Source organism: Podarcis gaigeae, assembly GCF_964106915.1.
Source record: "Podarcis gaigeae genome assembly, chromosome: 9".
Classification (NCBI taxonomy): Eukaryota; Metazoa; Chordata; class Lepidosauria; order Squamata; family Lacertidae; genus Podarcis; species Podarcis gaigeae.
Window position 1 is genome coordinate 34,229,477 of NC_139685.1, and position 14,465 is coordinate 34,243,941.

The window sequence follows — 14,465 nt, forward strand, 5'->3', positions numbered from 1 at the left end:
CCCTATTTATATTTACTTGGAAGTGAGTTCAATAGGACTTGTTCCTACATAAATGAGCATATACACACTTACCTAGGATTAACCCCACTTGTGCTATTAATCATCTAGTGCAGTGACTGAGATTGAGATATGAACCTAGAAGTCTATGGTTCAAACATCTCATTTGTCATGAAATCACCAGATAGCCTTGGACAAGCGTCTTTCTTTTACCCTCAGCCACTAACCCCACCGTGGAGATACCATTACTGACCTACATACCTTACAAGGTTGTTATAAGAGTTACAAGAATCCATTCTGGCCATGGTGGTACATTGCAACAGTAACCATGAGTTGTGTGGCATCTATCAGATTTAAATACTGAAGCTTTTGTGGGCTGTGGCCCACTTTAACAGATACACGAAATGCTATGTTTAGTTGTAAGAAACATCTTTAAAGGCCAAAAGGCCAGAAAATTGAAGAGAGAAAGAAGGTTTGTGACCGTACCAAGGGGATCTCAAAAGTATACAGAATTGGCAAGGTGATCATGCCTGGTAGCAGTAACTGGTGATGAGAGAATTTTTGTAACTTAGCTATGGCAATTTAACACCTGTCCTGGGAAGCAAAATTCTTAAAATTGATTAATATCTAATATGTATGGGAAGTGCTAATGATATGTTATACATTATTATTATTATTATTACCACTACTGCTACTAACTACTTTGCCAAATCTGTACCCATTAATGTGTCAAAAGTGATGTATCAGTCAAATCAGGATCAGAACTACGATGGAGACAACCCAGGTAGCAATCTTGAACCCATCTCATGGCAAGGAGAATCAAAGGTCTTTCTAAAAGGGCCCTTGCTTGTTGCTGGTGTAGAATGACTTCTAGTCACCTTTCCCCAGTGTGTTATAGACTGCACCACTTGGGGAAAACCCCTGACTCAGTCAGGGGACAGAGATGCAGTTAGACCATGATGTGCACTGGCCCTACCAATGTACTGCCAAATTTGTTGCAGCAGGCAGCAACCAGATTCCAGGCAGAAAGAGAATGAGCAGTGGTGAGGTGTTCTGCCAGCCCTGCCATACTATAGCAGTAGCAGAACTAAATCATGCTATTCCACATACCTATTTTGTCAGCTGACAAAGAAAAAGAATGAACCAGAAGTTGCTCCTGGCAATACTAGCAGTATAATACAATATTGCAAACTTTTTTAAAAAAAAGTATGTGCAAGAGAAGAAAGATTTGCAACAATGGAAGGGATTAAGGAATCTCCCATAATAGGAGTGGAGCACTTTCTGCAACAGAGGCCTGCTACAACATAATGAATTATTGTAGAAGTTTTCATCACATCAGAAGCCAATATGCTTGCCCAAGACCTGAAGCCAACCATCTAGAAACATGTGTCACATCAATGGTATATTGATCAAAGTAGCTGTCTGAAAGCAAAATAGAGGAGATTTCATTTGCAATAAAATAAGCCATGCAACTAATTGCTAGGGAAGAGAGTTTGTTTCTGACTTTTAACCAGCATCTTTGGCTCTTCCTCACTGCCCAAATCATTTCATTGTTCTAATGAGAATATTTCACAAATTTGGACATGCCAAATTAAAACTGGTGTTCTGCTAAACTTCCAAAGGTGGTGGTAGAGGATTTACCCTGCCTTATGAAATCCATAAAACTTAAGTTTTGAAATGTGTAAAAGCTAGTGCATCCTAATAGCTTCCCATAAACATATGACTGGCCACTATGGAAACAGGATGTGGACTCAATAGAGCTTTTACAGATCAAAACAGGGTATACTTCTTTTGCACATGAGTGGGGAAGGAGAGTCTGGAGATGCCACAGGCAAAAAGTAAAGGATAAAATCACATACAAGCTGATGGCTCCAAATGACAAAAGCACTGAGGCAAGCCAGGCAGGAAATTCTCAAACAGAAATAACTAAGTAATAACAAAGTAAAGAGAGCAATGTCCTCATGCATCTTTGCCACTTCTGCTGCAGATTCAGCACTGCAAAGATCTTGCCTCCTACCTGGGCAGGGCTCCAAGCCTAGCTGCTTCCCTGCAGAAGCCACCATGGGTTGGAGGAGGCAGCAGTGGCAGGATGTGTAGGCCACACCCAGCCAACCCTCTTCTCCAGCTTAGCTATGACAGTCCCCAGAGTTGTCCCACCCAGAGCTGGGTGACAGGTTTACCTTCCACTGTTGATTTGCCTCAGGTAGCAAAATGTTTTAAGCTGCTCCTGGTAGGCTGCATGCTCCACTTGCATAAGGCTTGTCAACATGGTGCCCTCCAGATGTTGTGGTCCCCAGCACCCATCATCTCTGACCAATGTTAGCTTGGGCTGATGGGAACTGGAATCTAAAATACCTGGAAGGTGCCACATTGGATGCCCCAGCTATCAGAAGGGCAACATGCACATCTATTTATCAGGTACAGTATGTGTTGATCTGAAAGGTTAAAGAGTGGAATATCAGGTCAACACACCTTTTCATGTTAATCAACGGCTCAGGGTGAAATAAAAAAAAGAAAAGAACTTTTGATACTATTGAAAAGAATTCAGCAGTTAAGAATGTTTTCTCATCCAATTAACAACATGCCTTAGTTGAAAAACTGCTGCAGAGAACCAGAAGTATTGAAAGACATAGCTGCTTGACAAATGGGGATTTTCAAGATTACTCACTAGGCATCCACTGTTAACTGCTGACAGGATTGGCAGTGCTAATGCAGACATTAAGAAAAAAAACAAAAGGCTGACTTGCAAAGGTCATTATTAGCATATCATCAAAGGCTGTGTTTCTGACTATCCTTGTGACTGCAGTAGAACAGATTTAATCCCTCTAAAAGCAAGCTAAACCAATTATGTCAGAAGGTCTGTCTTATGTCAATTAGATGCAAAACAAAAATGGCTGCCACAGATTAGACAGCTCATAAATGGAAGAACATACTAAGAGATACTAAAGGCAATCTTTGCAAAAACATAATGAGATGCAATCTAACCTTAATACCCATATGTAGGGTAAGGAGTTTTCAATGTAGTATGGCTGGGGGGTAGCATAACTCTCACACAGTCAACTGACACATAATTCTTAATGGAAATATTGTCAAATAGACTATCATTTCAGCTCCTGTCTTTCTACTTTCCAACACTAGCCCTCTCATTTGAGACCTACCAAGATTTAAAAGTGTTCCTGTCCTTCCAGTTTCCCATTATCTAAATGCCAGAATTTATTGCTGGTTATGCACAAACAATCCAAAGATTTCGGGTCAGGAAAAAAATAATGTGTAAAAAAATAAATAAGTACAAAACAACTTTTCAGAGGTAGTCTGGCAGAATCCTCAGTGGTATGCTATGCAGTAAAATATTTTTCTTGTCTTTCACTGAAGGCCCTTTATTTTACTTCAGTATTAGCATTAGATAAGAATATAAAGTTGGAAATGCACAACCATTCCCTTCATCTATTTTTACAGACCTTTCAAGGTGCTAAACATTTACCACCTTGCTAAATAACTGCAGTTCTGACAAGTTTGTTTGTCTCTTGGCATTTTCTTCTCAGCAGACTTTTGCAGAAAAGTTTTTGCAATAAAGGGTCTTACGAGACAATGATTAACTCCAAATCATGTTTTGAAAACATTTTAAGGGTGTGAATGGCCATAAAAGTCCCTAGCTCCTTTCCCTAAAGCACAAAAGACTCCAAAGCAACACAGTATTATGGGGAGAAAGCTCATCTCCTTAGTATAATATAGAAGAACCAGAAAGAGGTTTCACACCTGCATTTAACAAGCCATAGCTGTTAGGCACATATGCAAAGTGTATTGCCATGTGTTACCATAGTAACATGCATAAGCATACAATTCTAAGAGGGAAAAGTGGTCACTTTTATGCTAATATGGTATGGTGAAGTAGAAAGGGAGTCACTCTGGTAATATGAGGTGACATATGTGTCAATTTTTGTAGTGGGGGCTACTGTGTAGAGAAAAGAAGAGCAGCTGGACCAACAAATGCTTTACAACAACACAAACGTTTCACCTGGACACTTGAGATGGCATATTGTTAAGGACAGCCAATTTGGTGTCAATGGAGAAATGTTGATACTCTCAGGCCCAGTTTATTGTAGAAACGGCAAGGGAACCTTTACCACTTTACCCTTTCTAACTTTCAGGATAAAGTGGTAAAGGTTTCCTTGCAAAGGACCACTTCAGCCTGCAGGTGGAACATCACATATCAAAATGCTTCCCCACTAGAAAATTCCTTGCATATGGAAAACAGTGTATGGGTTAAGAAGACTAGGCTGAATGCTTCACCACAATATGATAGTTTTCTGTGTGCAAAGAAGTTTTAAAATACTGTTGAACCTCACATATATTTACACAGGACCCACAATTTTCTCATTCTCTTGAAAAGTTCACTGAAATTACACAATGCTGTCTTATATTTCTCTAGTTCCCTGAAGCCTTTGGTCACTGAATAGATGCTTTCAAATGTGCACCATCTGTATTATATGATTGCAGCTAAGCTACCTAATGCGAAGCGAGACAGTCCATCAAAATTCACATTGCAAGGAGGCTGACAGTGATATGAAAGACAGGGAGATGCATATGCCGCACCTCAGTTTTAGCTTCAAAACTGTAAAATGAAATTCTTTCCGAGACACACTCCATCACAATGTTGATTCACTAAGATGTCTGAGAACTGCCTTAGCAACAGGACTTCCCATCCAAGAAGCTCTGATTCAAGGATCCCATTTGTCTTCCACTGCTCTTACCAATGTCATATAAATGTCACAACAATCCATTTTGCGTGGGTCAAAAGTTCCAAACAAGTACCAGAAAAAGGTTGTTCACACATGCCACAATCCCTCTAATAAACATGTACAGCTATGAACAATAAAAATCCAGCGCAGAACACCTTAGATCAAATCCAACAATGAACACACATTTGTCATGGAAAGAAAGCTATTTGATTTTCACAATGTTAAACCATGAAACAGTTACAGTTGGCTTGTACCATCAGTTAATTTGATTAATGTGCAGAGCAGAGAGTAGTTTCATTTATGTTTATGTTTACTCTGATAAGAGAACAAAGGTATGTCTATTCAGCTTACAAATTAATGACACAAAAACTGTTTAAGAACACACACACACACACACAGTTAAAGACTTTTCACAAATCACATTTTGTCTCGCTTTAAGTGGGCTCCTACCAGATTAATTAGGTACATAGAATCATCTCCCATCTTATTCCAAAGCATGTCTACTGGAAAGCAGGAACAACTGGGTTAAACAGGAAATATTTCCTAGTATGTAGGCTTAATATTGTAGCCAAAATACCAGTGAATTAATGGAATATACTGCAGAATGTTATGCATATTTACTTTGAAGTAAGTATCACTATCTTCAGTGGGACTTCCTCCTAGGTTGGCATGCCTAACACTGCAATTCTGGCCTGCAATTCTAAGCACTGTAATTATATTTTTACAGATGACCTTGTAGCAAAACAACAAAATGTTACAGTATGGAATGCTGCTCCATTTCACCCCAGCCTGTTTTAATTTCTCCTCCTTTCTTTCTTTCTGCTCCCAAAGCTACCAATCCATGCTGCCTGAGCATGCTCTGCCCTCACGGGGCTGTTTAGAGATGTATTTTTTCCCATCAAGGGTGGGTGCAGTGGACACATGGCTGCCGACAAGGAGTTCAAGGCAGTATAGATGGGTCACTTCCTTCAACTATATTCTTCCAACAACCCTGTCTTATAGGCTGAGCTGAGAGACAATAAGTGGCTCAAGGTCATTCTGTGAACTTGATAGCTAAGTAGTGATTTGAACCTGGTGGCTTCCTAATCCCACTCTGAAGCTGTAGCCACCATACCACACTTGCTCTCTACTTAAAAGGAAGTACTGAGACCCACCGAATTCAGTATGAATTTTTATGAGTAAACATGCATAGGATTGTGCCGTAAAGTTCAAAGTTAAGCAAATGGAGGTGCATCTGACTCTGCCTGGATTGTGCCCAGTTAATCTAGGGGAACCCATATCTTGAAGTAAGCTTTGCTTTCCAGCTCCCAACATACTGAATTATAATACTGTCATTGTAATGTACTGCTATGTTGTTGTGGCATTACAGTTAAATCAAGCTGTCTCATGCAATAAAATACAAAGTGGGAAATCTGATAAACAGCTTCCCCAAAAGGTCAAAGTTAATGGGTTTTTACTCAGAAGAATAACACTGAGCAAAAAAGATGTTTTCAGCATTAGTTATCTGGCAAACTACAGAAACAATGCACCAAACCAGCCATGCTATTTTAGGAAAAGGACATAGGAGACTCCTAAACCTTCTTTTGCCCTTGGTATAAAATATATCAGACATTGGATAAAAACAAATGAACAGAGCAATCTTACCAAGGACACCTAATTGAACACATAGTTCTCAAGCAAATCATAGTAATATGATTTTTCCCCCATAGAAAAGAGTGATTTTGTTCTGATTTATATGAGAGAACTATACTGCGCAAGTGGTGAATGTATTTGTCTTACCTCTGTCACTGAAGTCATCCACGAGAATGATTTCTGCTATTAGGCTACTTGGAGTCCTGTTGATAATACTGTGTATGGTTCGCAAGAGTGAAGTCCAACCTTCATTATGAAATGGGATGATTATGCTAGTGTTCGGAAGCTTCTCCAAGTATACCTTGTGCTTACAGCTGAGGACAGGAAAGAAAAAAGACCATGTAAGAATATGATAAAGACAGGCTTGGCACTTTTCAAATATTATTTCTTATAAAAGAAATCGGAAGAGCAAATGTTCAAACAGTTCAAATGCCTTTTACTGTGGGTACCCTCCAACATCAATCTGTCTGCCTTGGCCATCAATATCGTGGCATACACTTCGTACAGGAAAGCAGATCAAGTCTTTTGATATAATTGACAGATGACATTTTAAGAGAAATTCTCTCTTTTAAAGGAATGCTTTATATTTCGCACAGTAAAGAAAAAAACCCCACCCAATTCTATGCATGCTTACTGGAAAGTATGTCCTATTGAGTTCAATAGGGAATTACTCCCAAGTAAGTGCGAATAAGAATGCAGCCATATACCCAGTGTTCCTTATTTCTGATATTCACATCTATCATTTCAGATAAATATGGATTACGCCAGTACTTCCCAGCTGCCCATAACCTAGCAATCACTGTACTAATCCATTCCTTTGTTGTATCCTATTCTTACATAAAGGACTGGTTTATCTGTCATTTTAAAATAGATATAAAATGCAAAGTAAAGAGATACTAAATAAAATATATAGCCAGTTCAACAATCAGTTTTGTAATTTAATTAACCAGTGAGAAATGGAACTCTGCAATTTTAGTATGGTCCACAGTATGACCCTACTTTGGTCATTCTTAATTATCAGAATTATTCAACAAGAAGGAAGAGGTTTAGAATACAACACTCCCCCCCCCCCCCCGGATTTCATGAATCAAAGCCAGCATCTACTGTTTGTCTTCAAATATCTCCTTCAGTTCCTCTTTTAGTTCATTCATATTCAAAAGCACAGAGAGAGCTAATGCAACTCAAGCAATGCAGCTAAACACTCAGGATAATCAGGACCATTAAATGTAAAGTGTAACTGCAAATATGCCTCTGGAGAGAAAAGCTTCTATCAGCAGGCAAGTGCAAGTGAACATTCAAATGGAAATGGAAAGACATAAAGGTATTTCATGAACTTCTTAATTAGACACCAACTGCATTTATATAATGCCAGCTACAAAATTACACACTTAAAAGTTCATCATTTTACAAAAAATAACATACAAGGACTGCAGTAGTGCATCAACTATGAAACTAAGTGGCTATTCATTATTTGTAATGGGCTACAAAATTAATCGCAAACAGGTCAGCTGGTCAAACACTGACATTCAGTAGATTGCTATGGACTGCTGGACAGTATTTCGAAAGATTTCAGAAGCCCACTCCACAATAACTCAGAGAAGGGTTTTTCATGTGGCTGCCTCTCTTCTGTGGAATAGCATTCCTGTTGAGATATAACAGGTACCCACCATCTGCACTTTCTGAAAGACATTTTTGTCCTGACAGCTTTCCCAGCTGGATAAATGGGTCTTTATCATGAGTGTCTACACTGTGCACTTTCAGTTCTGTTTTAAATGTATTTTCTGTTTTTGTGTTTTTAACTATTTTCAGTGTACAGCACTAATATGAATGAGAATTCAATAGCCGCACAACGACTGATTTACTTTTAGTAACCTATGTTAATGTAGAGAAAGAAAGAAAATGGTACTCATTCATTGTTTCTGCCTAACTTGCAGCCAGGAAGTTTAGCTGCATCTGATGAATATCTTGCAGTTAAGATGCCTCAGCATATCGTGTTCCAAAATGATCAGGCACCAGGAACTTCATGGAAGTACCTGTGGGACAAATTAGACCTGGGTCCAATAGACTCCCACCATTAATTGGTCCCAATACTACTGTCCGGGCCAGTTTTCAATACTACTCTCCAAGCCAATGAAACCAGAATATAATTTCTTTGAGATTTTGGAGGCCTAGTAAGAATTTTCAGGCAACTGGTAGTATGGTGAAACTGTGCCTTCCATTTGAGCTTTGAAGGAATTATTCCAATTTCTATGGAAATCCATGGCCTGATTTGACAAATTCCATGCCACACAAGCAAACTTCTTAAGCACACATTAAATCCTGATACACCCAACTGTACAACAGTTAATACAATGGGCAGGATTAAATACAGTGGAACCTTGGGTAGCGAATGTGTTCCGTGCAGGAGGCACGTTTGCAACCCACACTGTCCGCAATCCACAGCGCCACGTCTGCGCACATGCGGGTCGTGATTCGGCACTTCTGTGCATGCACAAAGCACGATTTAGCGTTTCTACGATTTAGCGTTTCTACGCATGCGCGAGCACCGAAACCTGGACATAACCCGTTCCGGTACTTCCGGGTTTGGCATGGTGCGCAACCCAAAATTGCATAACCTGAAGCGTCTGTAACCCGAGGTAACACTGTAGTGTATTCAAAGACTAAATCTAGGGACTACATTTCCCAGCAGCCCCTTCTGTGAACTGATTCTGACTTGTATAAAGAAAAAAGCTAAAAGGAGGGGAAAGCAGAAAAACTGGGTAGATACTTACTAGTCAGTCAAAAACAAAGGTAGTCATAACCCTGAAACTATTGCTACATAAACTGACTGTGTTTGAAATACCTTGGAAAAAGAAGGGTTTGAGCCTTGGGAGGTTCATGGGTGAACTGACAACCCCAGAAAGATTATTAAATAGTTGACAATACATTTTTAATCCGGTTTTTATAAGCCACAGCATGGCTGACTGAACATTTTCCTGTTTAATCAACTTTATCAAAGCATCTGTTGTTAGATTGCTAGAATCCGCAAGCACAAAGGTTAGGGTTAGGCTGCTAACCTTGAGCTTCCCTCAGTGCTTGCTTCCAATCCCGGCTATACAGGAAAACAACTGGTTTACACTCTCATTGCAACAGCTTGCTAATATGGGAAAGTAGAAGAACAGGAGAAAGTAGAAGAACTGTCTGCAAAAAGGTACTAAGCTGATTATCACTAGAAAGCTAGACCATAATTGGTATTAAAAATATCTCATGACATACAGGTCTATCTAATTAGGAATTAAATAATATAAAAATAATAAAGAGCATTTAGTAGGGATGAGCAAAGCAAATTTTATTAGCAAAGAAGCTTGTGAAAAATTGTCAGTTTTGATCTTTCATTCCATGGAGCATGGCGCATCAGTCAAAAGGTGTCAGATAACTGGCAGCTCATACATTTTATGAATTTAAGCTGACTTCTCTCTATAGAAAAGGTGTTATATTTATTCTGTGTGAATAAAGAGAAACATTATGCAGATCCAAATATATATTTCATTTTTCTTTTTCTTTTTTAAAAACCACCTCAGTAATTATGGTAAACCCCACACTAATTAAGGAGATAAAAATAGATAGGATTTTTATTCTGATGATCACTTTTAATATTTATCAACCAAATGCAACATTCTGCAATTAAGAGACAAATAATGTTAATGTCTAGCTGGATGTGGAATTGTACATTGAGTCCATCACCAATGACATGGGGTCTGTTTGATATATTAAACAGCACCAACTACTCTTTGGGTTGGAAAGCTGGTTTGCGTTATTATATTTTTATCTTGCCTTTCCTGCAAGGAGCTCTGGACAGGGTACATGGTTCTCCTACTTTACCCTCACCATGATCTTGTGAAGATCAGGCTAAGAGATAGTGATGGACCCAAGGTCTACCACATGAGCTTCATGGTAGAGTAGGGATGTGAATCCAGGTATATCCCAATCGTAGTCTAACACATTAACCACTATACTGAACTGGTTTAGTTCACATTGCTCTTACCTGTCTCACCAGGTTCACAATATTTAACCAGAACAGATCCAGCAACTCAGCGTGGAAAGGTTTGCAATGAGCTCCAAATGTAACAAAAGGACAAAAATACAGTACTCCTGCTGGCTCACACCAAAAGACCGCCTAGTCTACCTGTTGCTTCTCACAGTGGCCAAAAAAGAAGACCACAAGCAAGGCATTACAGCAATAGCTCTTTGTTGTTCCCCAAGCAGTTGGCACTCATTCCCAGGGGAATTGAAGGAGGCAGTGGTGCGCCCGCTCTTAAAGAAAACATCATTAGATCCTTTAGATCTATCCAATTACCGCCCGGTTTTGAATATTACGTTCCTGGGTAAGGTGATTGAGAGAGCGGTTGCTGAACAGCTTGGTGGGTTTCTGGATGAAACATCGGCTCTGGATCCATTCCAATCCGGCTCCCGCGCTGGTCATGGGACCGAGACTGCTCTGGTCGCCCTAACAGATGATCTCTGCAGGCAGCTGGATCGAGGCGGGTCGGGGCTGCTGATTCTTCTAGACTTGTCAGCAGCCTTCGACATGGTTGATCATGAACTCCTGGACCACTGCCTTGCCGACGTGGGGGTTCAGGGCACAGTCCTTCAATGGTTGCACTCGTTTCTCTCTGGTCAGGGACAGAGGGTGGTGCTTGGGGGGGAACTGTCATCGCGCCACTCCCTGGTGTGTGGAGTCCCTCAGGGTGCGATACTCTCCCCGATGCTTTTCAACATCTTTATGTGCCCCCTCGCCTAGCTTGTCCGGAGTTTTGGGTTGGGCTGCCATCAGTATGCTGATGACACCCAACTCTATCTGTTGATGGATGGCCATCCTGACTCAGCCCCAGACTCACTGATCAGATGTTTGGAAGCTGTGGCTGGATGGTTACGTGGGAGCCGGTTGAAGTTAAATCCTTTGAAGACAGAGGTCCTTTGGCTGGTTCGGGACGATATGGGATTGGGGGGGCAACTCCCATCTCTTGCGGGGGCGCAATTAGTGCCAGCACTGTCCGTTAAGAGTTTGGGTGTAATCTTCGACACCTCCCTCTCCATGGAGGCGCAGATTGCAGCTATAACAAAGGCGGCATTTTTTCATCTCTGCCAAGCTAAGCAGTTGGCTCGTTACCTCTCTCGCCCTGACTTAGCCACTGTGATCCACGCGACGGTCATCTCCAGACTGGATTATTGTAACTCGCTCTACGTGGTGCTGCCCTTGAGACTGACCCAGAAACTCCAGCAGGTGCAGAATGCTGCAGCAAGACTCCTTACGGGGTCCTCGCTGCGAGATCACATTCACCCGGTGCTATACCAGGTGCACTGGCTCCCGGTGGAGTACAGGATCAGGTTTAAGGTGCTGGTTTTAACCTTTAAAGGTCTATACGGCCTAGGACCCTCGTACCTACGGGACCGCCTCTCCTGGTATGTCCCACAGAGGAATTTACGATCCTCAAACAAAAACATCTTGGCGGTCCCAGGCCACAGAGAGGTTAGGCTGGCCTCAACCAGAGCCAGGGCTTTTTTGGCTGTGGCTCCGATCTGGTGGAACGCTCTGCCACAAGAGATTAGGGCCCTACGGCATTTGACATATTTCTTCAAGGTCTGCAAGACAGAGCTGTTCCGCCAAGCCTTTGGCCAGGGCACAGCCTGACCCCCTCCTTTGGCAATTTTCTCAGAACTCTACCCAGTGGTTGCCTTCAATTTGATTTGAAGTATTTTATTTTTATTTTTTAATGAAATGATTTTTAAATGTTGTCTTATTTTATTTTTGTTAGCCGCCCTGAGCCCGGCTTCGGCTGGGGAGGGCGGGATATAAATAAAAATTTATTATTATTTATTATTATTCATGGTCATACTGTTTCTTCTGAACTTCGCTGTGTTGCATACAGCCACAATGACTAGCGGTCATGGATAAATGGATTCTAATCCCCTTATAAAGCCATTTAAGCTAGTGACCATCACCAATTCTTGTCGCCAATTCAAGGCTTAGTTTATCACACAGTGCATAGTTTGTTCTGAATCTCTTGATAAAACAATATCATTAGATTATCCCAAGTTATAGTATTTTTTTGGTGGGGACTCTATCCCCATTTTCCATGCTGTGCATAACTTTATAAACCTTATTCACACACCCTTTCCCTACCGTCTTTTTTCCACCTCAACTAAAACAATGGACATTATTCTGTGCCCCTATCATCTGCCCTCACCCTGATTTATGTGTGCCAGCACATGCAGCGGAGTCCTTGCAAACCAAAATCATTTCACTTGCTACTATTTTTCCTTCTTTAGATAATGGGAGAAAACTATGCAGACATTGCAGAAGGTGTGGCTAAGTTCAGGAGTCAGTGATATTATGAACGATGCTACCTGAACAAACACAGGGATTGCTTAGCGAGATCAAAATTTTGTAGATCAAATCATGTTAGCTAGTAAGCCTTAGGGCTGGGCGATATCAGCTTTTCAGCATCGTGGTATATCACCAGCCAAACATTGTGGTCTGTCAATGTACCACAATGTTGAAAAAACAAGCTGCATTAGCCTCAGCCTGCAAGGCACTGGGTGAAATTGCCACAGCTTGTTTGTATGGCTCAGCTGGGGCGTAGGAAGGCTCCCGATCCCCAGCTGAGCCATCCATGGTGCTCCCCCTGCTCATAGACAAGTGGGGAGAACATTGGAGCTTCTTTGTGTGGCTGTCCTGGGAATCAGGAGGGCTTCTGATCCCCAGCAGAACCAACCCCGGTGCTCCCCTGCTCGTGGTTGAGCGGGGTGGGGAGTGAGCATCGGGGCTCCTTTGCTGTGCTCTGCTGGGGATCAGGAGCCCTCCCCACCCCCAGCAGAGCCATCCACAGTGCTAGCCCTGCTTGCGAGGGAGCCAGCACCGGGCTGGGGGATCCTTTAACTGCTCAGCAACCGCACACTCCTCAGCTGAGCAGTTTAAAGATGCAGAGGGAGGAACAAGCTGTATCAGCACCTTGTCAATGCAGCTTTTTTGTCCCTCTGTGCAGTATGAAGGCAGAGTGGGATGGTGGTTTCACTCAGTGATATATCGCTGGTGAAACTGCCACCGCTCCTGAGTCCTTCTGCTAGCAATGCTCACTGGAGGAAGTTGCTCGCAGAGGGACTCAGGAGTTGTGGCGGATTCACCAGCGATGCACTGCTGAGTGAAGCCGACATTGCGGTCTGCTCCTCATACTGGGTCCTGGGCAATATATTGATATATCACCCAGGCCTAGTAAGCCTAGGATTGTTCCCCCCCACACAACAGTTTTATCAAAAACACCATATTAACCTTCAGGCACAGACCAACTTTAATGTATTTCAACTTTCCAGGTAAAACTTTGAGAAAGTTACTATGAGTGATTTCAATAGAAAGAGTTAGTATTAAATTCATAACTTTTCCTTTGCTGCAGTGGTTGTTATTGCTTCTAGTACGATAAACATGTGATTAATATTTTTTTTTCCATGTGGGAGATCATTCTACCTCAAGCAAGAAATGAGAAATTTTTAGGGCTATTGAGCGCTGCAAGTTTCCACAGTGAATGAAGAAGGTCATTTAGTATGGGCATCGCCAACTGTTATACATCTGAAAATATTCAGAGTTTCCACTGGACCTTTAAATTCCCCACTTATGCTCAATAGATAAGTAGGCTGCTATTTAATATAAGATGTAAAAATAATGCCTGGTCAAGCAGCTAAAGGATTCTGCGCCTACGTTCTATACTTCATTGGGCAGCAAAATAGCATCCTGTCCTTTTGGGACCATAATATGATTTAGCCAAGGAACAGCCAGGCTTGAATTAACTAAACTTTGCTCAACAACACAATTAAATGCTTTCTGACACAACTCTTGAGAAAACAAGTCACATGAGTTGGAATTCTTAACTATGCAATCATTAGGCAGTTGTATATCCACTAAAATGGGCTGAAGGTGAACATTAAAAAGCACTACAACTGTCGTTGCAGAGTAGCACCAGGATTTAGTAGGCTATGTGATACACCCTTCTTTCGAAACAAATGCACAATTACATGTTTTGTGAGCGCTTTGCCCTAGTGTCCTCATTAAGTAGTAGCTATCAA

At 41.4% G+C, this 14,465-nt stretch overlaps 1 protein-coding gene across 4 annotated transcripts in view; it reads right to left on the reverse strand.

Moving 5' to 3' along the window:
* GALNTL6 (polypeptide N-acetylgalactosaminyltransferase like 6) overlaps nucleotides 1–14,465 on the reverse strand; it is a 456,612-nt gene that overhangs the window by 238,554 nt on the left and 203,593 nt on the right. For all 4 annotated transcript variants that reach the window (XM_083755724.1, XM_083755726.1, XM_083755727.1 and 1 more), the window contains exon 5: nucleotides 6,516–6,682. In XM_083755724.1, the coding sequence (XP_083611850.1) occupies nucleotides 6,516–6,682 (167 nt within the window). The remainder of the gene's footprint in view (nucleotides 1–6,515; nucleotides 6,683–14,465) is intronic.